This window comes from Sorex araneus, chromosome 5 (genome assembly GCF_027595985.1).
Source record: "Sorex araneus isolate mSorAra2 chromosome 5, mSorAra2.pri, whole genome shotgun sequence".
Lineage (NCBI taxonomy): Eukaryota > Metazoa > Chordata > Mammalia > Eulipotyphla > Soricidae > Sorex > Sorex araneus.
This window is the reverse complement of record NC_073306.1, coordinates 47153681-47179929: the sequence shown is the minus strand read 5'-3', so window position 1 is coordinate 47179929 and position 26249 is coordinate 47153681. Positions and strand designations below refer to the sequence as shown.

The 26249-nt window shown below is 43.1% G+C and overlaps 1 protein-coding gene across 4 annotated transcripts in view; it reads right to left on the bottom strand.

The window, feature by feature from the left end:
• EYA3 (EYA transcriptional coactivator and phosphatase 3) overlaps positions 1-26249 on the bottom strand; it is a 94169-nt gene that overhangs the window by 30294 nt on the left and 37626 nt on the right. For 3 of the 4 annotated variants that reach the window (XM_004603505.2, XM_055138394.1, XM_055138395.1), the window contains 3 exons: positions 21159-21225; positions 16536-16672; positions 7319-7456 (listed from right to left, as the gene is read on the bottom strand). In XM_004603505.2, coding sequence (XP_004603562.2) covers positions 7319-7456; positions 16536-16672; positions 21159-21225 — 342 coding nt within the window. The remainder of the gene's footprint in view (positions 1-7318; positions 7457-16535; positions 16673-21158; positions 21226-26249) is intronic. The other variant, XM_004603506.2, reaches the window with a different exon arrangement.

Here is a 26249-nt window from a genome sequence, read left to right as displayed (position 1 = left end):
GACCAGCTATGCAGCAACCCCAACACTCCGAGGAAGAATCCAAGACAGAAAATAAAATGATCGGTGCAGGTACGAGGCTAGTGGGAAGGAAGGTGACAACAGAGTTCTTCCAGCACTTGGTCCCTGTTCATTCCCCAAGACAGACCTTTGATCAGAGGCTTGACTTCCTGACCACCCAGAGCACTCAGCAGTGCTCAGGGGCAGTGCTGGGGTCAGCAGGTGCAAGGCAAACACCTTACGCTCTGGACCATCTCTCCAGCCCCAACAGTTATTTTTTCCTCTTTCTTTCCCGTTTCACCCAGGGGAAATACAGGAGTCCCAGGACTTCATTTCTAAGACCCAGCAACTAAGTAAGATATCATCTATAACCCCACAGGTGGTATTTTCTCCCCATCAACACTCCGCTGTCTGGACTGTGGCTTACGGTTTTCCTTTTCCTATGGGGAAGGACTACGCCCACTCAGGGCACAGTCCAGGCTGGTGGAGCACGTGCTCCGCAGGGACGCCCAGCACGGCACGATCCCCCAGTGCTAGAAAAGCAACCCTCAGGCACCAAGCCAGGGGTGCCCACTGGGTGTGGCCCTGAACTGAACCAAAACCTGACCAAAATAGAAAACTCCTCTTGTGCTACAAGACTCTAGAAGTATGTTTTTAAAAAACCACCCTTGTAAGAAAAATTTTAAGTAGATCCCTGCGTGTGGGAGAGAGAGAGAGAGAAAGAGAGAGAGACAGAGAGAGAGAGAGACAGAGACAGAGAGACAGAGAGAGTCCACACCCAGCAACAGAGCTACTCCCAGCACAGTGCCAGGATCAAAGCTGTGACTCCCACCACCCAGATTCCCGACTGTATTAAACTGTATATTATGCCTTGAGGAACTGCAATAAAACGGCCTAAACACAGATGACAAGCAGAAAAGAAAATCAAGTATTTAACCTCAAGTTCATCTCTCCCAGCAGAGCCAAATCTCAAATTTTTTCTGGTCCTGGTACTAATATATCCATCTCTCCTCCTACAGAGTTTTGATTCTGCTCTACCTTCTTAATAACTTACAAATGCCTGGAGGTGTAACTCGCTCATATCTGTATCTTTACACACAGGGAAAAGGTAATCGGACAAGTTTTACAAATATAAGGTAGTTGCAACTATTTTTAGACCATTTACTGAAGAGGGCTGAAGATGAAAAGGTAAAAACTTTTTTAAAAACGGTCCATGTGCTCTTACTATCTTTGCTATGTGGTTTAATGATTTGGTTTGTTGTTAATACTGATTTTCTTTTTTTATCAAATGCATGAATCTCAAATTTCTCAGAAATGGTAGCTTCTATTATAGGAAATGTTGGCCTGTTGACCTAGAAAATTTATAAGGTTCAGTAACTTTTCTTCCTCCAACTTAAACAATTTCTAACATGTATCATTCATTCATCAGCAAACCACAGGGTCTCCTGTGTATTCAGAACTGTTCCAGTCCAAGAGACAATGAATGAACAAGAAAAACACTGCCTTCCAGAAGTTAAAAGTGAGAGAAGTTAGACAAGAAACAATATTAATTTGGATTCCTGTAGACATCATTGAATCCAACCTGAACTCCTTTTTTTTTTTTTTTGGGTGCTCAGGGTTTACTCCCAGTGGTACTCAGGGGTTATTTCAGATTCTGCACTCAGGAATTACTCCCGGCGGTGCTGAGGGGACCATATGGGATGCTGGGGATCGAACTCAGGTCAGCTGTGTGCAAGGCAAACACTTACCTGCTGTCTATCACTTTAGCCCCTAAACTCACCTTTCTGCTTGGCTCCTTGAACTTCTAAATTCACCTTTCACTCAGTTTTACAACAAGCCTTAACCCACTCATAGCTCTGACTAAAAAGCTAGGTACCTCTTAAAAAGTATTATTCACCCATCGGTCAGACAGAAAGAGAGTAGAAGGTAAAGTGCTTACCTTGTGTATGGCTGACCCTAATGCCTGGCACCACATACAGCCCCTGGGCACTGCCCAGGGTCAGGGTCACTCCTGATCACAGAGCCAGGAACAGGCCCTAGCACTGCCGGTATGCCCTGCCAATCCCCTCACCCCCCAAGTATTGCTCATCCTGCAATAATAGGTATCAACAATAAGAAATTCAACAGCAGAGCTAGAAATCCAAAGCGACAGCAACGTATGCAACAGACAGTACAAGAGAATCAAATACAATTCAATGGCCACTTCAACTGTTACATATCTAAGTTATCAGCTCTTCACACGCCCATGACAGGGCTGTTTGGGGACATTCTTCACTCCTGACAATGAAGCCACGCAACCACTGAACAGAAAAAGCTTCTGACTACCACGGCATAAGAGGTCCAGCTGATACAGCCAAAGCACAGCGAGAACTTTAATCAGGAGGTCGGTGAGAGAATGGCCTCTTTGCTGGATCATTCTCCCCGACCCGTCCCTATCCCTCTCATACCACCCGCACAACTGTCCTGGCAGACCTGCTTCTCCAGAGACCCTCAGCGCTCTATTGAAAGGAGGCCCTTCAGGCCTGGGGATGGAGCTCAGTGGCAGAGCTTTTTGCATATCTGAGGTTTTGCATCCTGATTCCCAGCACTGCAAAAACCAAAGCAAACCAAACAGAAAACTAACTCCCAATCAGTAATCTCTCCTTCCAGAGCACCTTTCAAATGTCTTTACTTACTTCTTTGTTTCTCCCTGGCTACTGCGGACTCTTGCTATTTATTATTCATCATCTCCAATATCTACCAAAGCACCTGCATGCACCAAGTGATGCTCAGTAAATACCTGTGAGATCTGTGCACAACAGGTCCTACATGCATTTGGTGTTGAAGGAAGAAATCATTATTTCCTGCTAGATCAGGAATTAAATAGAATATGAAAGAGTGTATGTGTGGGGAAGCTCTAAATTTTCAGCATGTGACCAATATCACTGACAAAAATTCATCTAATTTCTGGTCACTTCAGATGCAGCAGAAATTGAACATTTTAGTTGGAACTGTTGCCTATTTGGTCATTTATTTGTTCAATGTTTCAAATCCAACACTCAGTGCCCACTGTGGAAAAGGACTATTCAGTGAACATAAAAATCCTTCCCTCAAGGAGCTTAGTAAACTAAGTCAAAGGCTTGTGAGCAGGACTTTTCACATGGGAATAGAAATTCATAATCAGCCAGGGGTTTGACCCCCAGCATGGCAAGACCTAAAACCAAACAGAAAACTAACTCCCAATGTGAGAGTTAATTAGACATAGGGGCACATCAGCAAAAATTCAGGTTTAATTTAATACTGCTAGAAATTGTTTGGCAGAGATATTTGTAGACATGTGTGGTTATATAAGTCAGAAAGCATACATGTATCTCTGCTATGGCAGTTGAGTGAAACCCAGAAAAGTGGCCAAGAACAGGTCTTAGGGTCGGTAAAGCCAAAGTTGAGTCTGCAGGCCAGCACGACAGTATGGCAGATAGGACACTTGCTGTGTAGTTGGGTTTGATCCACGGCACCACATAAAGTCCCCTGAGCTCTGCCAAGAATAACCCCTGAGCACCACTGGGTGTGGCCTCCAAACAAAACCAAAACTGAAAGAAAAACGTTGCATCTGAAGCATCTGGGAAGTGTTGGGAAAAAATCAGATAGCACCACATTGATGGAGGCGTGTCAACAAGCAAGGAGCAAATGGCTCACAAAGGCCAGGCTGGACACCAAGTAAAGGCAGCAGTTCCGAATGATAATCCAAAGCACAACACGAGTCCATAAGCCTGTTCTTAATCAACTAACAAGTGGCAGAAAAGGAAAATCTCCTGTGCTGAAGGTTCCAGGGAAGCTCTGTAATTACGGCACCCGAGGGGAGTGCACAGCTCCTCAGGTGTGGGCTGCGGGCAGGGACTCTTACCCATGCAATGTGGCATGGAAAGGGCGGTGGGGATTACTGACAGCGGAGAAACCTCACCAGCGCATCAAGTTATCATGGCCAGTCTCACCTAAGCCATTAAATCACACTGAGTGACAGATGTGACATGATAGAAGACGCACTTTTCTTCTTTAATCTTCTTCCTAAAAATCCACAGTCCCCAATCTAATCCCAATCAAGGGGCATCTTATAACATACTTGGACCGAAACTCCTCAAAACTGCCCAGGTCAACAAAGTCAGGTCTGAGAAACTGCACTCAAGAGGAATCTCCATGGTCCAAGAGCTAGTACAGCAGGAAGGCGCTTGCCCTGCACGTGGCCCACCCGCGGTCAGTCTCTTGCGCCACATATAGTCCCCTTATGCCTGCCAGGAGTGATCCCTGAGCACAACAGGGTGCAGTACCATCTCCACCAAATAATAAAACTAAGGAGAGGTGACAATTAAGTGTACCTGGTCCGTCTGGACTGGGATCCAGAAACAGAAAAAGGACACCAAGAAAAACAAGAAAGGCAAAATTATCCTTTCTGATTCAGAAAAGGGGGAGGCTGGGAAAAGAAAGATAAAATAAGGGGCCAGGATATTACAGCTCAATGGCAGAATGAATGCTTTTGCATATATAAAGTTCCTGGGGTTGGTCCCTGGCACCAAGTTCCTTTGACAAAAAAAAAAAAAAAAAAAAGAAAGAAAAAGAAAAGAAAAGGTGGGGCTGGAGTGATAGTACAGCGGGTAGGGCGTTTGCCTTGCACGAGGCCAACCCGGGTTCGATCCCCAGCATCCCATATGGTCCCCTGAGCACCACCAGGAGTAATTCTTCAGTGCTAAAGCCAGGAATAACCCCTTTGCATTGCCAGGTGTGACCCAAAAAGGAAAAAAAAAAAAAAAAAGAAAGAAAGAAAAAAAAAAAAAGAAAAGGTGGGGATGGGGGCTGTAGACAACAAGAAAAGACTGTTGATGAAGTAGAAGTTATTTTTGGGGCCGGAGTGATAGTACAGCGGGTAGGGTGTTTGCCTTGTATGTGGCTGCCCTGGGTTCAATCCCCAGCATTCCATATGGTCCCTGCCCCCACCCAGCACTGCCAGGAGTAATTCCTGAGAGCAGAGCCAGGAGTAATCCCTGAGCATTTTCGGGTGTGACCCAAACAAGCCAAAAAAGAAGCAGTTTTCAAACATTAAATATATAATTTTAAAATAAAAAATCAAAATAATTTACATTTTTCTGGAGGGGGCTGGGGATGTAGAAGAGTTATGGAGCACCTGTTTTATAAGTGTGAGACTCTAGGTTTCATACCTGGCAACCCCACCTCCCCCCCCCCCCCCCACACACACACACTTGAACCACAGCTATTTAAGGGAACAGCTAGAAGGCTGGAGACATGTCTGGCACGTGCAAGGCCTTGAGTTTGACTCCCAGAACCACAGAGCTCCACAAGCAATGCCAGGGCAGCCTGGGTGGACCCCAGAACCCACTGAACCATCAGGCCCACACTATAATACTGATTACAGTCCAAGGACTCCCCGAGCCCCCAGCACTGTTGGGAGGCAACCCCCGCCCCCACCCTAACTTATAACCAAAATTAGTATCTTAGGAACGTCAGGCAAGTTTTCACTGTCCAGCCCTCCTCCTACCCTGTCCGCCACCCACCCCCGCTTATAAAGAATTAAATTTAAAAAGCTGTGAGAGATCAGGAAAAGAGGATGACAGTGAGAAGCCATGTACAGTGACAAAATCCACTGGTTCTGAAAGACAGGGAATCATTCTATAGGCCTTTGAGTTTCTCTGTCATCCTTCCTAATAACCTTGTCATAGTACTGATGATTTATTTATTTATTTATTTATTTATAATTTATTTATTTTTAATTAGAGAATCACCGTGAGGGTACAGTTACAGATTTATACACTTTTGTGCTTATACTTCCCTCATACAAAGTTCGGGAACCCATCCCTTCACCAGTGCCCATTCTCCACCACCCGTAAACCCGGCGTCCCTCCCACCCTCCCCACTCCCATCTCCCCCCCACTCCACCCTGCCACTGTGGCAGGGCATTCCCTTCTGTTCTCTCTCTCTAATTAGCTGTTGTGGTTTGCAATAAAGGTGTTGAGTGGCCGCTGTGCTCAGTCTCTAGCCCTCATTCAGCCCGCAACTCCCTTCCCCCACATGGCCTTCAACTACAATGTAGTTGGTGATCGCTTCTCTGAGTTGCCCTTTCCCCGGAACGTGAGGCCAGCCGCGAAGCCATGGGGTCAACCTCCTGGTACTTATTTCTACGGTTCTTGGGTATTAGTCTCCCACTCTGATATTCTATATACCATAGATGAGTGCAGTCTTTCTATGTCTGTCTCTCTCTTTCTGACTCATTTCACTCAGCATGAAACTTTTCATGCCCATCCACTTAACTACAAAATTCTTGACTTCCTTTTTTCTAACAGCTGCATAGTATTCCATTGTATAGATGTACCAAAGTTTCCTCAACCAGTCATCCGTTTTGGGGCATTCGGGTTTTTTCCAGATTCTGGCTATTGTAAACAGTGCTGCGATGAACATACATGTGCAGATGTTGTTTCGATTGTACTTTTTTGATTCTCTGGGATATATTCCCAGCAGTGGTATTGCTGGGTCAAATGGGAGCTCAACCTCTAGTTTTCTGAGAATCGTCCATACTGTTTTCCAAAAGGGCTGAACTAGCCGGCATTAGTACTGATGATTTAAAGAACGGAGGAAAACGAAAACAGATGCTTGGACTTTAAGATTTAACACTATGCACTGCACCTGAAATTAAAAGCAATGTTAATCTTTTTAAAAATAATTCTTTTATTACAGTTTGGGTAGCATAGATACAGTGTTAATGTTTGTGGTACTGATGCACACAGTTAATTGTACCCCCACTCTACCCAGTATTCAAGACCCTGTCACCTCAAGTCCATCTTTTCATCCCCTCTCCACACCCTTTAAGACGGAACTTTTTGGGCAGGAAATATATTCTCACAAAGGTGCAAGAGGGGATGGAGCAGGACAGTACCACAGTACAAAAGCAGCACATGTCACATCCCCCTCTACTGGGCCTCCACATAGAAACTTCAGTGAAGCCTGAACTCATGGGAGTCTTCTGCTCATTCAGATAAAAGGTGCCATCAAGCGCAGACTAGCACAAAATCAGAGACGTTTTATGAACACCAACATGCAAAAAGGGAAGGTTGCAATCCTATTAAGCAATTCACACTCTTTTGCTAAGCTACTGATGAACCACACGCGAGTAGGCTCCAGTTTGCCTCACACAGAAAGCATGCACAGAGGCAAGTATCACCCCCTTCTCGTTTAGACGACAGAGCACCTGTATAACCAGTAAGCTGGAGATACAGGCAGACTGGAAACAAGAAACAGTAAATAAAATGGTAAAACACACACAACCATGCCTATTTACCTTGAATGGGGTAAGAATAATGTGCTGGGCTTGGCTGGCTTGTGGTTAGCCCTGTAGTGCAGGTAAGAACACTGTGTTGACTTGGAGATGGAGTCTGAATTAAACCACTTTCAGGTTTCATACCTGGCCACAATGCACCTGAATCAGATAAATTGGACCAATTACAAACAATACACTGGGACTGAGGAGCATGGTTATGCTTTCAAACATCAGCCAGTAGGTTTAAAATCTAAATCTTAATAAGAATAAATATAGAATAAACTAGATATTATAGATATATTATAATTATAAATATATAATTAATTTATAATTTCAAATAATATAATAAATGAAAGTAAATTTGCTTGTTAAGAGAAAAGTATTGATTCTCCCGTTCATTATAGACCACAAGCAAATACAATGTCAAAGAATTGGAGTGTGGGACTAGAGAAACAAAAATCTTGTTAACTTTCCCTCCCCCAAACATGTATATATTTCAGTGGTTGGGGGAAACTGATGAGGGCTGGGGAAAAAAAGCTGCTGAAACGCCACTGGAGTATTCGTCATAAAAGAAGGCCTGATGCGCATGCGCAAGGACAAATTCCCTATACTCTGGACTGGAGCAGGAGCTGACATTCCAGGAAGTTTAACTTCACTTACCATTAAAAATAAGCACAGAATGTTTCTAAAATGTATTACATCTCTGCCTTCTTAAGCTAGTTATTTTGTTACCTTTGTTACTTCTGATTAGGAAAGATCTGCTCACTTTTATAAATTAAAAACATCAAAGAAACATATATAACAGAAAAATATTCATACATAGTCCTAACATCCAAAAGGGAAGGCTGAGGGGTGGGGCTTGGAGGCACAGCTGGTAGCACTCAGGTATGGCCCCCAAACCATAATTAACTACTATTAATAATTAACCCCTGTTAATAGTTTGCAGAAGAGTCTCGATACCTTAAATGTAAGATATCTTTTGTTTGTCTATTTGTTTTTGAGCCACACCTGGCAGTGCTCAGAGGGTTACTCCTGGCTCAGCACTCAGGGATCACTCCCACTGGGGCCTAGAGGACCAGATGGGGTGACAGGGATCAAATTTGGGCCAGTTGTATACAAGGCAAATGCCCTATCTTCTGTAGTATCGCTCTGGTTTGGCCCCAAACGTAATCTCTGTTAAATAAAATGTTCCACATTGTTCATAATTTATTTTTCCACATAACCTCTAAGAGTTATTGCTCACTGTCAGAACATACAAATCGATCTCATACTATAATAAAAGCTATTCCACTTTTCTTTTTATCACAATACTCTAAGTGACAATCTTTATAAAATATATATATATCTTTTCCTACCACCTTCTTAGCAGGGAGGAACTAGTGAACACAGCTTTAACTTGTCTCAGAATTATTGTTACAAAATCAATATTGTGCTATATTTATATTTGCTGTATACAAGGTACATAGAGGTATTATCCAGAACCTACTCTGGTGTATGAAGAAAACTGCTTTGCATTAAAAAGAATTAAATTAAATTATAATCATAATTCTTTGACTTCTGGGTCTTACATTGTATATTTTTGTCTATGTTTTGTTTTGTTATTTGGGTCACATCTAGTGATGCTCAGGAGTTACTTCTGGCTCTGCACTCAGGAATTACTCCTGGCAGTGCTTGGGGGACCATATGGGATGCTGGGAATTGAACCCAGGTTAGCCGCATGCAAGGCAAACGCCCTACCTGCTATACTATCTCTCCAGCCCCGATGCCGAGGATCGAACCCGGGTCGGCCATGTGCAAGGCAAATGTCCTCCCCAATGTACTATTGCTCTGGCTCTGTCTGTTCTGTGTAATTGGTATCTTAACAATCTTTTATCTCTATCCCCCTATTAATTTGCAGTAAACTAGAAAATTATAAAACTTTATTTCCACATAGGAGTCAAAACATATCCATTGTGAGTGAAGTTCTTTTTTTTATTAATTTCAGTTATGCAAGTTTATTTTTTAGAAATACTAAGTCAGGGGACCAGAGATAATACAGGGGATACAGGTGCTTGCCTTGCACCTGGCTGACCTGGGCTCTATCCCCAGCACCCCATATGGTCCCCGGAGCACATCCAGGATTGATTTCTTTTTTCTTAAAATTATTTAAATTTATTTATTTTTTAATTAGTGAGTCACAGTGAGGGTACATTACAGATTCACACATTTTCGTGCTTGTTTTTCCCTCATGCAGTGTTTGAGAGCCCATCCCTCCACCAGTGTCTATTCTCCACCACCAATGAACCGAGTATCCCTCCCCCCCCCCACCCCGCCTCTGTGGCGGGGCATTCCAATTTGATATCTCTCTCTCCTTTTGGGTGTTGTGGTTTGCAATAGGGGTACTGAGTGGTCATCCTGTTCAGTCTCTAGTCTACTTTCAGCACGCCATCTCCCTTCCCACGCAGGATCTCCAGGAGTGATTTCTGAGTGCAGATTGAGGAGCAACTTGTTCCTGAGCATTGCCAGGTATGGCCCCCCAAACTCCCCCCACCCCCGCCAAAAGAAGAGCATTAGCTGACAAGACTGTCCGGCTTCACTGAGTACATGCTGTTTACATTCCAAATGTAAAGCGCCTATAAATTCTACCCTTAGATGATTTAAAAAAAAAAAAAATCCGCGTCATAAAGGTCTGAGACCAGTAGGGGAATAGCTACTTTTGAATGTCTCTCAGGAACATGAGGCCATCCAATCAGTAATGCTTCGGAGACAATGTGGACGCTGCTCTAGCATCACTGGAAGTAACACTGTCTCTCAGCACCGCTCCCCCTGCGCCTTCCCAGAATGCATGTAACAGGGAGCAGGAACAAAGCTCGGCTATAGGCACCACTCCCCGCGGTGAAGGAAGAACTCAAACCCATTTCCCAACTCCTAGCTCACCACTCTCTCACCAAAGTGTCTCTGGCACATGCAGGCACCATGGGCCTGCCACCGAGGGTGGGGAGCTGCAGTGGGCGCTCTCCTCCTGCGCCCCACATGTGTACACCTGGATTCTTTCACAAACTCTCTCCAGGCTGCTCAGCACAGGTATGTCCACTCGATAGTCACCAACTCCTGTGAAGAGTTTAGCTTATGGCAATTCCTAGCACAGTAGTTAGTGAGTCTTAAGAGAAGACTGCCAAGGAACTGAAGTCCACGCCAGATGCTAGGGGGAAAAGACATGGCAGACTATCTTATTTGGTTGATTCAATGGCTCCCTGGCATGAGCTATTATAAATATGAAATCATCTGAGTACCTTCCCTAGTTTTAAGAGAAGCATTATATATTGAATAAAAACATTAAAATACAGAAATGGCAAAGGGAAACATGAGTCTCACAGCACAGCACAGAAGGCTAGGCGGTTCTTCTGCGAGTGACTGGACCACCTGCTCCTGAACCCCATGGACCTGGGTCCTTATTTTTGATGGTTCTGGGGTAACACACCAAATCTGCAGTGTTTCTGCTGTTAACATTCATATTTTTTTTCCTTCCAAGTGTGTGTGTGTCCATGTGTGTATGTGTTTCACCACAAACAGACTAGGATTTAACCTAGGACTTCACACCTGCAAGCTGTATAAGTGGCCCTGCACATATCTTAAGGTACTCAGTATACTTTATTTTGTGCTTTCAGTGTAACATCCAACATTTTATCCAGTGGCCACGCCCAGTGATGCTGGGGGTAGTGAAGCACACGCTGGGCTCAACTCAGAATCTAAGTCCCACGTGTTTTACCCACCTCATATTCCCTTCACCATACACTGCTGTTTTTCAATTTTTAACATATTATTTTCTCATGATGTCACAGTCTTAATGAGGCCAGGGATGAAGCGCAGTGCTGGAGCACTTGCCTTGTATATGTGAAGCTCTGGGTCCCATTCCTGATGCAGGAGAGTAAAAAAATAATCCCCTCATCCCCGAAAAAGTCCAGAACTGGAGTGAGAGCTTCAAATCGCTGAAGTTTAACCCCTAATCCTCTTTCTGCCCGTCCCACTATATTTCTACAAGCTCTGAAGAGAAGATGACGACCACATCCCTGGAGGTGACCTGGGTCACCTCAGGCGTGGCCCTGGAGACCCTGAGCACTGCCAGGTGGCCCAGGGAATGCCGGCACTGCAGGGCCAGCAGCAGCTCCTCGTGCTCACACGGAGCCCAGGCCAACAGAACTGGCCAAAGGGCACTGCAAGGGGCCCCGGAGGCAACTTAGCTGTGCTTGGAAGCCCGAGCCCCCCCACCCCCAATACCCTAAGATTATGACAACTATTTCTTTACTTTTACAGATTACTTGTGATAATGGTAATTCCTAGATTTCCTCTAGTCTTTTCTCTTCAGGAGGAAGCTTTTAATTTCAAACTCAACTGTGAGGTAATCTTTTTTTCACACAGACCAAAACTTACAAGTACTTCTGAATTTAAACAGACCTGGGTTAAATTTTAATTCCAGGCAATGACTAACTATGATCTTGGGTAATCCATTTAATTGTTCTAAGCCTGAGTCCCCTCACCTATAAGAAGGGATCACCTACCCCTTCTTAGGAGCATTCTGATAATTAAACAAGATGATAAAGTATGACATACTCATTCTTAGTCCAGTGCTTGACATAGGAAGCACTCAGCAGACAATTAGTATTATTACAGTAAGAGAACCAGAGAGAGAATTCAAAGGGATGGGTTGCTTGCTTTGTACGTGGGATACCCAGGATCAATCTCCAGCAAATCAGCGTTCCCTGAGTACCACCAGGAACAACTCCCAAGCACTGTGTTGTGAAGAGGCCCTGCACAGCACTAGGTATGGTCCCCAAACAACAACAACATAAAATACATGTCACAGCAAGATTTTCTAGGGACCGAAGAGATAGCACAGAAATTGAGGAGTTTGCCTTGCATGTGGCCGACGTAGGTTCTATCCCTGGCAACCCATATGGTCCCCCCAAAACCTCCAGGTATGATTCCTGAGCACAGATCCAAGAGTAACCCCCATATATTGCCAGATATGGCCCCAAAACAAAAAACAGAAACAACCGAAAAGAGATTTTCTAAAGCCTCATGTGCATGAAAATAAAATAGCAGTGGGCTCAATGATAAGAGTACATGTTTCACATGTATTAAGTCTTAGGTAGGGTCCCAACAATGCAAAACAAACTAAAATAGACTCGGCTAACCTAGTGTCGACCAGTATTAATATGAAGCATTCAAAGTGTACAGGGGTCAGAGAGATAGTACAGCCGCTAAGAAACTTGCGCTGTAGACAGCTGACCCAGGTTCAATCTCTAGCACCAATATGGTCTCCCAAGTATGCCAGGAGTGTGGCAAAAACAAAAATCAAAACAAGTGTACAAAACAAAAGGGGCTGGGGAAATAGACCAAAGGAGTGCAACGCTTGCCTTGCATATTGGAGTCTGAGTCCTTGGCTGTAACAGCCCTGGTTGTCCCAGGTACCACTGGGCCCAGCAACCATCAGGTCTGCTCAGTCTGACCAAGGGGTACCATAAAATAGACCCCCAGGACCCTGGATAATGTTGGGAAGACTCTCCCCTCAAATATGCCAAAATCTTTACTACCAAAAAATCAGATGTTTTATTGTGTTTAAGTGATCACCTTGAAGAAAAAAGAACCTCCTGAAATACCCAAAAATTCTTTAAATATTAAAGCATAAAAGAAGCCCAAAGATGGTTCAGTGACTTAAAGCACTTGCAGAGCAAGCACTAAGCTGAAAGTTCAACCCCCAGTGATTCTGACAGCCACACTATCTGGTGACCCCAGGTGAGGAAAACAAATGACCAGTAACAATACAAAGTGGGGCCAGAGAGATAGCTGAATGCTCCAGTCCGTGCACCCCAGGCTGGAGTCCTTGGCTCAACCCTTCATAACACCTGGCTCTGAGAACAAGCCATGAGTGACCCCTAAGCACAGAGCCAACAATAACACGAGAATTTCTGAGTGCAAACATAAACATAAGCAAAGTATCACAATTTAACCTTTTTATTTTTTTTTGGGGGGGGGTTTGGGTCACACCCAGCGATGCACAGGGGTTACTCCTGGCTCATGCACTCAGGAATTACTCCTGGCAGTGCTCGGGGGACCATATGGGATGCTGGGAATCAAACCGGGTCGGCCGCATGCAAGGCAAACGCCCTACCCGCTGTGCTATTGCTCCAGCCCCCATTAACCTTTTTATTTTTTTTTAATTTTATTTTTGGGGGTCACACCCAGTGGCGCTCACAGCTTACTTCTAGCTCTGGGCTTAGGGATCACTCCTGGCAGTGCTTAGGGGACTATATGGACTGCCAGGAATCAAAGTTGGTCAGCCACGTGCGAGGCAAGTGCCCTGCCTGCCGTATGCTCTGGCCTCACAAATACCCTTTTATAATTCTCTTTGTAATTAGTGACAGAGTACCTGTCTTGAAAGTGTGAGGTCCTGAGTTTGATTCCCCCAAACCACTCACACCCAAAAAAGGGAACAATATCTTCTTTCTAAGTTCTGAGAATATTTTTTTATCAATTACTTCGACCTAAATCTCTACAGACTAATATATTTTACAGTCCAATTAAGCCGATAATTAAATGATAATTAAATATTGACAACTATTAATTAAACTAAACTTTATCAAAACCATTCATAGAAGAGTTCACAAAATAAGGCTCTCATTTGCAAACAGTAAACAAGAAAAGATTAATAAAAGAGCCTATTATTACTAACACTATATTTCTTTACAATGAATAGTTATTTACAATGTAAATATTCTCATTCAAAATTTTAAGAGCCCTCAGATCATAGCAATAGTACAGTGGGTAGAGGTCTTGCCTTGCAAATGGCCAACCTGAGTTCAATCTCCAGCACTCTCTCTATAGTCCCTCTGAGGACTACCAGGAGTAATTTCTGAGTGCAGACCAGGAGTAATCTTTGAGTATCACCAGGTGTGGCGCCCTTCCTCCCACAAAAATAAATAAATAAATAAATAAATAAAAATTTAAACCATCTTTTTCATAGATTTTTCCTTTTTTAAAGAACAAGGGAAATGCAGTCATCATGAAGTATAATAGTTAGGACCTACATGGACATGGCTATTTCATAGAATATGTTCAGAGATAGTTTAATGTTAAAACAGGGCTGGGGCTAGGGATGAGGCCTGAGATAAAGAGCGCAGGCCTTGAGAGGTCCGAGTCTGGATCCCTGGCAGCACCAAGGGGGGCTCTGGTGCCCTGAGCACCACTCTCAGTTCCAGAGGCTAACGAGCAGAAACAGTCACTTTGTAGTTTCTAGTCAATTCTCAGTCAGATGCTAAAAAACTGCCTTTAAGTACACAAATACACAGAACAAAAACCTGCCACCTTCCAATCTGCAGAGCGCTGTGCTTCCGAGAGGACTGTGCGCGTTAGCTGGTTAGGTACAGGCTGACCTGACACTGACAGCCTGAAGGCATGGGGTATGCGCTGGGAAATGAAGCATTTCTATTTCTCATCAAAGTTAACAATCCCTACCATTAAAAATATCCCCCATTTTTTGCTTCTACCAGAAGACATAGGACACCAATAAGCCTCAAGGTCAGAAAGCTGTCACAATATAAGGACTAGCCAAAAGGATCAAAAGGAGAAGTAAAAGACAAAAGCAAGCAACACTAATACATCCGGAACTTGGTAATCTCTAAGGAGATCTTATTTCTGACTCCCAGCTTATTTCATAAAGGCTATAGAAATAATTTAATTAATTACTGCACATTTTATTTTGTTTTGAGACAATACCTGGCAGTGCTCAGTTACTCTCAGCTCTACACTCAGGGGACCAGACAGGGGCATCAGGTCTGGGTACGTGCAAGGCAAGTGCCCCACCTGCAGGACTCTCTAGCCCGATAAACTATAACTCCTTGATCTATTTAGCTGTAGTTGGGCATTTTGGGTTGTTCCCACACCAAGCGTTGCTATGCACATAGCCTTTTGAATGAATATTCCAGTGTTTGGGGCAAGAGGCCAGGAAGTGACACCACTGGATCATACAGGAGTTCCTTCCCAAACGCTTCTCATGGAGGCTGAAGCAGACAACATTCCCACCAACAGTGAGTGAAGATTTCTTTCTTGCCTCAATCCCTCAGACAGAGGCAGTTTCCAGACTTTCTGGCATATTGTATAGGCTTATTTTATTCTGGGGGATTTGTTTTTTTGTTTTTCGGAGGTTTTTTTTGCACTGTCAGGAACCAAACCCAGGTCTCCTTCGTGCAATGCATACACCTTACCACTGAGTCACATTCCTGACCCTCTATCACATACTTGAACATTTTGCTTATTTACTTGCTTATTTTGGTTTTGAGCCATAGCCAGTAACACACAGGAACCACTCCCAGGTTGGTGTCTGTGCCATCGTGTGATGCTATGGATCAAACTCGGGCCCTCTGTATACGAAGCATGAACTCAGTGCATTTCCCAAGTCCTGCTCCTGCACATTTGAAATAAAGTACTCTCACAATTTTCTGATGACAGTTCTAGGAAAGCAGGAATGAAGCTAATGTCTATCAAACATATACTCAGAAAAATCAGTGCAGATATCAAATGCTCAAAGAAACTCTAACTTTATAGTTCTGTTACAGTTCTATTTACAGTTCATACCTAAACCACCTAAACCAAAAATCTTGATGCATATAAGGCTATAAAAAAAAAAGTAGGTTTTTCTCCCATTCACTGATAACTCTTTGGCTCAGCAAAATGAAATTTAATCAAATAAGTGGGACGGGAAGGAGGAAGGAGAGAGAGATTAAAGAGAGACAGAAAAAAACTATAAGGCAAACACTACTAGGAAATTTAGATATTCTGGTTTTACCAAGAAATTAGCCACCTTAAAATTTATTCATCAGGATTACTTAACAATGGTATCATTTGTGTAAAGTAAGCCAAATCAATAATAATTCCTCAAAGAGTTTCCCCAAATGCTTAAAGATTCTAAACTTTACATTCAAGTTTTAGTACACCTTATAACTAAAATTTGGTAGACAGACAAATGAGCACCAAAGAACTATGATTTTATATTACATGCGTCCAATATACTGTCGGAAAGTTGCATATCCACTTGAATAGCAGTAACTAGTGGTTGTTCTGCAAACCCAACAAAACCAAACCAAAAAAACCCCACCATTCCCCAGCTTTTAAACTGCGTTTGCTTTTGGGGGAAGGGGATAGAAGTTTCTGGGAAATGAAATCAACCTTAAAAAAATTTGCTTACAACAGGATGCCTTACCGAAAGGAGGTAGTCCATACGTTTGGGATGCCTGAGGGTAGACAGCGTAGGGCTGAGACTGCTGCAATGTCTGGTACTGAGTCTGTCCAGGATACCCAGTTTCCGAAGCAGGAACCGAGAGGATATGTGCGTAAGGTCTAGAAAAGTCCGAGAAAACCAAAATTTTTATGTATGACTGAGTTATTATTTAGTAATGAAAAATAAAGGTGTTACCTTTATTGCAAACCACAACACCTAATCAGAGAGAGAGAACAAAAGGGAATACCCTGCCATAGTGGCAGTGTGGGGTGGGGGGGAGACGGGACTGGGGAGGGTGGGAGGGATGCTGGGTTTACTGGTGGTAGAGAATGGGCACTGGTGAAGGGATGGGCTCTCGAAATCTATATGGGGGAAACATGAGCACAAAAATGTATAAATCTGGAACTGTACCCTCACGCTGACTCACTAATTAAAAATAAAGTATAAAAAAAAAGAAAAATAAAGGTGTTAGCAACAGCCAAGAAAACTAAACTTTTAAAATTCTACTGTCTACCTAACACTTTCACAGGAAGCTGGATAGTTTCAGACGTTCTCCTCCCCAGATCCAATTATCACCCCACAAGGGCTGCGCTGTGTAACATGCCCAGCCGTTTGTGAGGCAGCAGGATGGCTGTGTCGGGCTGATGCTCTAGACCAGTGCTCAGCTCTCTTCCAAACAGGGCTCCTTCCCTGCTCAATTTCCTTCTTAAGGCTGCTGTCCTAGCTGGCTCCTTGTCTTGTGTCATGACTTCCTATTTATGAGACTTTTGCCTGCGGCCCCCTTGACATACGCTTGACATAACACCCGGCTCCACCCCCAGTTGAGAAAAGCCCTATACCAATATATATAATAAAACCTTAAAATAACCCAAACTGGACAGAAACGAATTGGCAAATAGCTGTCACTTTCTAACCAGTCTTCTGGATCAAACTCAGGTTCTCAGAAGAAAAAAAATGGGATCTGGAAAGGAGAATAAGGCTGGTGGAGAAAAGGCAAACAGCATAGAAAGTAGGGCAGGATAGGAGTCAATAGCCCAAGATTAGGCCTATGAAACAGCAGTTGGGTCATTAATAAAACCTGGGACGCTCCAATAGTATTCAGAAACTCCCCACTAATACTTCTGCCAGGGCAAACTGCACCTAGTTGGTACCAGCCACAACAAATTCAGCTAAGGGTTAAAATTCTGCAATGAAACTTCTTGAAATTTAGTTAGTACCATATAAGTAATAACAACAAGATACGGGAAGTGAGGGTGTTTCATAAGGGGAAGATTTTTTAGCTTTCAGAAACAAGAAAATTAAGGAAGGCTATAGACAAGTGGTATGTGAACTGAGCAGATAAAACGGGTTTCAGAGGCTCTCCACCGAGATGCGACCCGGGTGGTCACACGTTTGTGCGGTCGCTCTGATGCTGATCGACCACGATCCGGAGGCCAGCTAGACTACTTTTGGTACCAGCAGCTGCTCCCAGAAATGTCTCTAGACTGTGAACTAAGCCATTAGCCCCATGCTGCCCCAGGAAGGGAAATGATGCAATTTCTAACATAAATCTCCCTGGACTTAGTTACTAAAGTACTAAAATACAGAAATCCCAAACTATCACAGCTGTGCGACTTCATATCTCTTCAGTCTCAGTAATGGAAAACTAATTATAAAATGCTTCCTTGTTAGCAGGGCTGATTTTTTGGGGTAAACTCCAACAATAGTGAGTTTTGTGTTGAAATATGGAATGTAATCAAGCTAAAGAGAAAGTGAAGTGAAATTTATCAGCTATGCAGGGGGCGGTGGGGGGTGGGGGATGGGAAGTATACTGGGGTTTTTGGTGGTGGAATATGTACACTGGTGAAGGGATGGTTGTTCGAGCACTGTATAACTGAGACATAAGCCTGAAAGCTTTGTAACTTTCCACATGGTGATTCAATAAAATTAATTTAAAAAAATTAGTTTCAGAAACAGGGGAGAAAGAATATATTAAAGAAAAATTCTAACAAGGTACCACAATGAAAGCAAGCAGAAAAGCATACCTACTGAGGTAAGTATCTAAGGGGAAGAAAACAGTGGGAAATACACAGAGTAACAAAGTCTGTGAATACCATGCTAAAAGAAAGAATCCAGAAAATCTGAATCAACTGGAAGTTACTGAAACTGCTGAGCACAGAATGACAAAAAAGAGAATGTTCTTTAAATATTAATTTGGCATCACTTTGAAAGATGAATCAGAAAGATGGAGCACTGAAAATGGAGGTACAGTTAAAAAAATTATAATGCAATGGCTAAGGTAAGTGGTAAGGAAGTCTGAATTAAGATGGAAAGCATACCTAATAAAGTATCTTGAATGTAGCAGATATGCAAATACTTTTCTAACAACGAAGTGAATCTAGAATATGTGTTATTTTTACTTCTTGGTATAACCTATGAGATGAAATTAGAAATGTTTTATCTCCTTAGAGCCATATTAGAGACAGGGAAAATAGCTCAGGTTACAGTTATTACTTACATCATGTAAGAATGATTTAAAATTTTAGTGACCTCAACTGGCTTTCTCTTTGTACATATAATGATTACAATACCCCTTTTCATATGGTCTATAACTCAAGGAGTATTTTTATCTTTCATAAAAATTTCTGAGGATAGATTCATTCATCGATTGATGAAAACCAATGACTAAAATTGGTCCAACAGCTGTGATAGAGAAGGGATCACTAAGTCAACAATGGTTGGAGGGATTGCTCGGGATGGGAGATGTGTGCTTAAAGTAGACAAAGGATCAAACATGATGGCCTCTTAGTATCTGTATTGCAAACCATCATGCCCAAAGCAGAGAGAGTAAGAATGAAAATGTCTGCCATAGAGGCAGGGGGTGGATTGGGGTGGGGTGGGGGTGGGGGGTGGCGATGGTGGGAGGGATACCAGGGACACTGGTGGTGGAAAATGTACATGGGTGGAAGGAGGGGCGTTCAATCATAGTATGACTAAACTCAATCATGAAAGCTTTAAATCGATTTGCTGGAGCGGGCACCAGTAACGTCTCCATTGTGAGACTTCTTGTTACCATTTTTGGCAAACTGAATACACCACAGGTAGCTTACCAGGTTCTGCCATGCTGGCAGGATACTCTCAGTAGCTTGCTGGGCTTTCCGAGAGGGACGGAGGAATCGAACCCGGGTTGGGTGTGTGTAAGGCAAACACCCTACCCCCTGTGCTATCACTCCAGTAATACTAGATTAAAATTTGGTGAATTCATGAACTTTTTTTTTTTGCTTTTTGGGTCACACCCAGCGATGCTCAGGGGTTACTCCTAGCTCTGCACTCAGGAATTACTCCTGGCGGTGCTTGGCGGACCATATGGGATGCCGGGGATCGAACCTGGGTCGGCTGTGTGCAAGGCAAACGCCCTACCCGCTGTGCTATCGCTCTGGCCCCGTATGAACTTTTTAATTACTTTAATTTTTATTTTTTAAAATGCTGAAGTGAGAAACTTTTTATTAAAACTTATTTAGAAAGATTCGAGGGGAAAGAAAGGAGAAGTACATGTATAAGGAAGAACACAGGCTTCTCCAGAGTGGAAATAAGCAAAGAAACACAGATAAGCAAGTGAGACACATGTTCAAGGAAGCTCGAGCCTGATTCATTTCAAGATGAACAAATAAGCACTGAGCAGGTACCAGTAATGTCTCCATACTGTTTTTGGCATATCGAATATGCCACGGACAGCATGCCAGGCTCTGCCATGCGGGCGAGATACTCTTGGCAGCTTGCAGGGCTCTCCGAGAGGGACGGAGGAATCGAACCCGGGTCTGCCATGTGCAAGGCAAACGCCCTACCTGCTGTGCTATCACTCCAGCCTGAACAAAATAAGCAAGGAAAGGAAAAAGTTGCACTTTCTTTTTATGACTGTTAGCTGTTAATAATTTTTTTACATATCCTGCTTAATAAAGCACATAAGAACATATCATATTTTAAAGCACACCAATTTAAACTGTGCAGATATAAATCTACTCTTTACCAATGCACAACTGGTAATTTGATATTCACAATGTCTGTATCTACATATCTTGGAGATGACTAACGTGGTGGGTTAACCTTCACCAGAAAGAGCAGCCAGGAAAGAAATAAAATGGTACACCTTGGTAACTGTATAACTTTAAATCTAATTAAACTCTAAGGATTTCTCTAAGACTAGGAAATGAAAGTAGACAAGGTGGAGAGTTGCAGACTGAAGCTGACTTCAGATGTTTTTATTTTCATGTTTTTATGTTTTATCTGTCAAAATAGATGAAAAATCAGTGATTGCTTTGATCACTAATATTTTGCATCTTTAGTGCCTATTCATTTACCATTAGCTTGTGGATAAAAATAATCCACTACAGACAAATATCTACTTTCTAAAGGATGTTATATTGGTTTTATATTTAAAGAAAATTTTTTTAAAATTAGAGAATGGAGGGAGAGAGAGCGAGCGAGCAAGAGAGAGAGAGCATGAACACAAAGGGGAGAAAATAAGTTAAACACAACTGAACTTAATAAATTTAACTTCAAGTTAAAATTATCAATCAATCTAGAGGAAAAGTTAAATGCATAGATTTTAAAAAATATTCAACTTACTTTGCAGTATACATTTGTGAGGTATAATCATTGGATGAGCGAGGGATGTAATCGGCACATGTCATAACTGAAAGATATCACCAAGTACAAGTTAGAACACTCCAAAAATGAAATTAGAAAATTTCATTTTCCACTATACAGTCTCTCAAACTAACAAAATATGGCTTGCATTTTGTAGTAGGTAGCATGAAGTTGCTAATATCTCACTCTTCTAATACTGAGTTTAGAGAGAATAAAAATAACTAGAGTGTAGTATGGAAAGGAGCTAAAGGTCAGTACTAACTGGTCTCTACCTTCCCCGTCATCGATCTAAAACAATGTTACTTCATCCTAAACTCTCAGCTCATAGACAAACTTGAAAAATCAAGATGCCTGGAACCAGACAGAGTTAGTACAGCAGGTTGGGTACCTGGTTTGCACTCAGCTGACCAGGGTTTGACCCCTGGCATCCCATATGGTCCCCAAAGCACCCCCAGGAGTGATCTTGGAGAGCAGAGCCAGAAGTGAGCCCTGAGCACCAACAGATGTGCCCCCCAATCCCAAAAAGAAGATGCTTATACAAGAAACAAAATTATACTTCTTGAGCTTATTCAAGCTTATTCAAGCTCTGGGAACTTACTTAAAAAGTCATCAGAATTATTTGTAGGAAGACATATTTGGGGGAAATATTCAATTTTATTAGAACACTTGCTCTGCCAATGCATAATAAGCAGCAGAAAAGTGTTTCTATCCTATTTTTTCAGCATTGGTAGTAGAGTTGTGAGTCTAGCAAAGCAGAGACAGATCTAAGGAACTGTCCAGAAACTCTGATGAATCATCACACAGAGATTTCTCCCAGCTAGTGTCTTCTTTACCCCCATGTCTTTCTTCATCTAGAAATGCGACCGTGAAGGCAGTTATTTTATCTGGCATAAACTCAAATTTGAGGGATGGAAGAGGACATTGGCAGAGGGAAGTTGACACTTGTGAAGACACTGGTGGTGAAAATTGTGTATCTCTGGGGCTGGAGCAATAGCACAGCAGGTAGGGCGTTTACGCCTTGCACGCGGCCGACCCAGGTTCGAATCCCAGCATCCCATATGGTCCCCCGAGCACCGCCAGGAGTAATTCCTGAGTGCATGAGCCAGGAGTAACCCCTGTGCAAAACCAAAAAAAAAAAAGAAAAAGAAAATTGTATATCTGAAAATCATAAATAACTTTGTTCATCATGATGCCTTAATAAATTGGTTTGGTTTTTTTTTTTTGGCTTTTTGGGTCACACCCGGCAATATACAGGGGTTACTTCTGGCTCTTCACTCAGGAATTACTCCTGGTGGTGCTCGGGGGACCATATGGGATGCTGGGATTCGAACCCGGGTCAGCTGTGTGCAAGGCAAACACCCTATCCGCTGTGCTATCGCTCCAGCCCCGCCTTAATAAAAAAATTTTAAAATAAATTTAAGCTTGATAGATAGCCTACTCAAAAGGGGCTATTTCCGTCCATGTGGCAGATAAGCTTTATCACCAGAGCGCATACCAGATCCCTGAATTGCTCAAGAACTTCTTTTAAAATTGTAAAGTAAGTTACTGCACTGGAAGTGGGAACTAAGGGTGAAGCAGTGAAATTTAGGTCTAACAGGGTTCCCCATCTGACTAGAAAGAAAAATCTAGGCCAGTAGCAGATGAGAGTTTAACTCACTCACAGGAGTAAGACAAATCGGTATTTGTGAGTTTACCACACATGGTCTTGTCCAATCTTCTAGATCTTAAAGAATAATTACTACACAATTCTTTAATAAAAAGAAAATACTAAACAGCTGGTAGGCAGACCACAGTAATTCATATTTTGATAAAAATGAAGAATGGCTCCATCAATTCTTAATCTCCACTAAAGTTTTTAAGCATCTATAAAACAGAATATAAGATAAATTCATTTGAATTCTGCAGCATAGTTCCTTCTCTGCTGAAAAGCACATTAAAAAACCCAAACCTACCCCCCAATTTTGGTTGAATGCTAGTAAATATTGACAAAAACATTCAGGAAGATTAAGGCCAATTTTGACCTTCTTAGTGAGTCTTAATCTCTGCAGTACTTGGGAATCAAGAAAGAGTTGTAGGGGCTGGAGCAATAGCACAGCGGGTAGGGCGTTTGCCTTGCAGGCGGCCGACCCGGGTTCGATTCCCAGCATCCCATATGGTCCCCCAGCACAGCCAGGAGTAATTCCTGAGTGTAGAGCCAGGAGTAAGCCCTGTGCATTGCTGGGTGTGACCCGAAAAGAAAAAAAAAACAAAAAAAAAAAGAAAGAGTTGTAGAATCAAGGCCTAAAAGAGAATGCAGTGAGAAATGAGACAAAAATCTTCAAATGTATTTTGAAAGTAAAACTAAGAACATTCTGACTGATCTATATGCAAGGAATGAGGAACACATGGGAACAGAGTACGATTTATAGTTTATAGTTTAGCAACTGCATGAATGGCAATACCACTTCCTAAAAATGGGGAAATTTGAGAAAAGAGCAGGCTTGAGAGAGAGAGAGAGAGAGAGGGAGAATCTACCAAAGACACACTGTGGGGAGGGAAACTGGGGACACTGGTGGTGGGAAATGTACAATGGTGGAAGAATGGGTGATGAAATGTATGACTGAAACCAATCACAAACAGCTCTCTAACTCTGGGTCTCAATGATTCAACTAAAAAAAAAAAGAAAAGAAATGGCAATGGTGGGCTGGAGCGATAGCACAGCGGGTAGGAGTTTGCCTTGCACACGGCCGACCCGGGTTCGATTCCCAGCATCCCATATGGTCCCCGGACCACCACCAGGAGTGATTCCTGAGTGCAAAGCCAGGAGTGACTCCTGTGCATTGCCGACTCAAAATGCCAAAAAAAAAGGCAATGAAATACAAAACTAGAAGAAATGGATACTAATTGTAAAACCTTATAACATACAAACTTATTCATGTATGGGGTGGTTACTCATACATATGGGTTGCACAATAAATAAAGAACATTTCCCATTAAAAAAAAGTTAATCACACTTTAAATGACACTTTAAGTATGATATGATCTCCTTTTAGTTCCCTCTCCACAACGCCTTGGTGCTGGGGATAAATCCAGAGCCTCATGTATGCAAGGCAAGTGCTGAGCTACATCCCCTACCCAGAACCTTTTAGAAATACAAGGGGAGGGGCTGGAGAGATAGCACAGCGGGTAGGGCGTTTGCCTTGCACGCGGCCGACCCGGGTTCAAATCCCAGCATCCCATATGGTCCCCTGAGCACGGCCAGGGGTAATTCCTGAGTGCAGAGCCAGGAGTAACCCCTGTGCATCGCCGGGTGTGACCCAAAAAGCAAAAAAAAAAAAAAAAAAAAAAAACAAGGGGAGGTGTCAAGTAGATAATTACATACACTAAAGAAATCAAGGAAGAAGTCAGAATGGAAACATAAATTTGAAATTCATAAACAATGTACTCCAGGTCAATAATGGATGCAAGGATGCAGGAAGAGAAAAATGGTAAATCAGAAATAATTCCTGAGATTCAGTAGCTTTCATTAGCCCACAGAGTAAGGAGAAAGGAAAGAGAAAAAGCGGCGAGAAGCAGCCTATGAAGAGATAAAAAGATCCATTAGAACCGATGTTTTCAGTAACTGATGACCTTGAAAGAAAGCAATTTCATGGGATGTGTGGGGGGGAAAAAAGGTCAAATCTGAAAAGGGAGAAGACTGAATGAGAGGTGAGAAAGCAAGGAAGTGCACTGCTTTCAAGAGGCCCCACGGGTCAAGGATAAAGAGCTCTATAGTTAGTGGGGAGATCTGAAGCCAACGGAGGGCTTTTGTTTAGGTTTGAACATAGCAGATACTGAGTCATGTCCCTTTAATGCCAGGAAGGATTAAGAAGAGAAAAACATGGTATTAGGATAACTACAGCACCAGTGTCCATAAGGAGGGAGAAGAGAGCAGAATAAAAGGCCTTCCCCATGACAAGACAATTACCATTTCCATTCTGCAAGTCTGAAGCAAAAAAACATGGGTAAATACAGGTAGTTTTGCAGATGTGGTGGTAGTGGTATGATAAAGGAGTTTGCTGACTGAGAGCTTCTATGGGAGAAGAGTCATCGGTTAGGAATGAGGAACAGGAGGGCCAGAGAGCGCCGAAACAGCCGAGTGCGTGCTCTGCACGCTGGAGGCCTGGGTCTGCTCAGCACAGCATGGTCCCCCTCTCACCAGCAGCAGCAACCCTAAGCACAGAGCCAGGAGTAGCCTCAAGCACTGGTCCGGGTGTGGCTCCCAACAAATAAACAAAAGGAATGAGGAACAAGGACAGAAACTTAATTCAAAGCAGCAGAGATAGCAGGTGCAAGTACCTGGGTTCAATTCCTGGTACTACACAGTCCCCTGAGCACTGCTGGGTGCGGACCTGGTGACCCAGGAGCACCACTGGGAGTGGTCTCCACAATAATTAAAGAAGAAAGGTGGGAGAGACAGTACAGCTGGGGCCCTTGCCTTGCATGTGGCTAACCCAGATACCATCTCCAGCATCCCATATGGTCCCCTGAGCACCTCCATGACTGAATCAATCAGGAGCAGAGCCAGGAGTAAGCCCAGGTCACGACAGTTTGGCCCAAAACCTTAATAACAAACAGCCTGAAGGGCAGCAAGTGAGCACAGTGCTTGGGGTGAGAAAGGTGTAAATGTAGGGGCCTGGAGGATGGCTCGGTGACTGAAAGCAGCATTCTTACACGGCTTCAAGAGATTTCCAGCTGCACTGTTACCAGGGATGTGAGCATCTGCAGGAAAGGACTCAGACCCCGCGAGCACAGCTTAAAGATGTATGATCACTGGCAAGTGCATGCAGAGCTCCACGGCGAACCTCGGCGAGTCCCACAGTCAGACGCCTGTCAGCACAACTAAAGAGAGAGCCCAGCAGGTGTCTGTCCAAACCCCAATCATGGCAATAGTCCTGATAACAACCAAGGGACAAGAAGGGGGCAAGGGGATGTGAGAAATGGAGTAAAATTTTATTTTTTATTTTATTTTATTTTTTTTTTGTTTTTTGGGTCACACCCCGCGATGTACCCCTGGCTCTCACTCAGGAGTTACTCCTGGCGGTGCTCGAG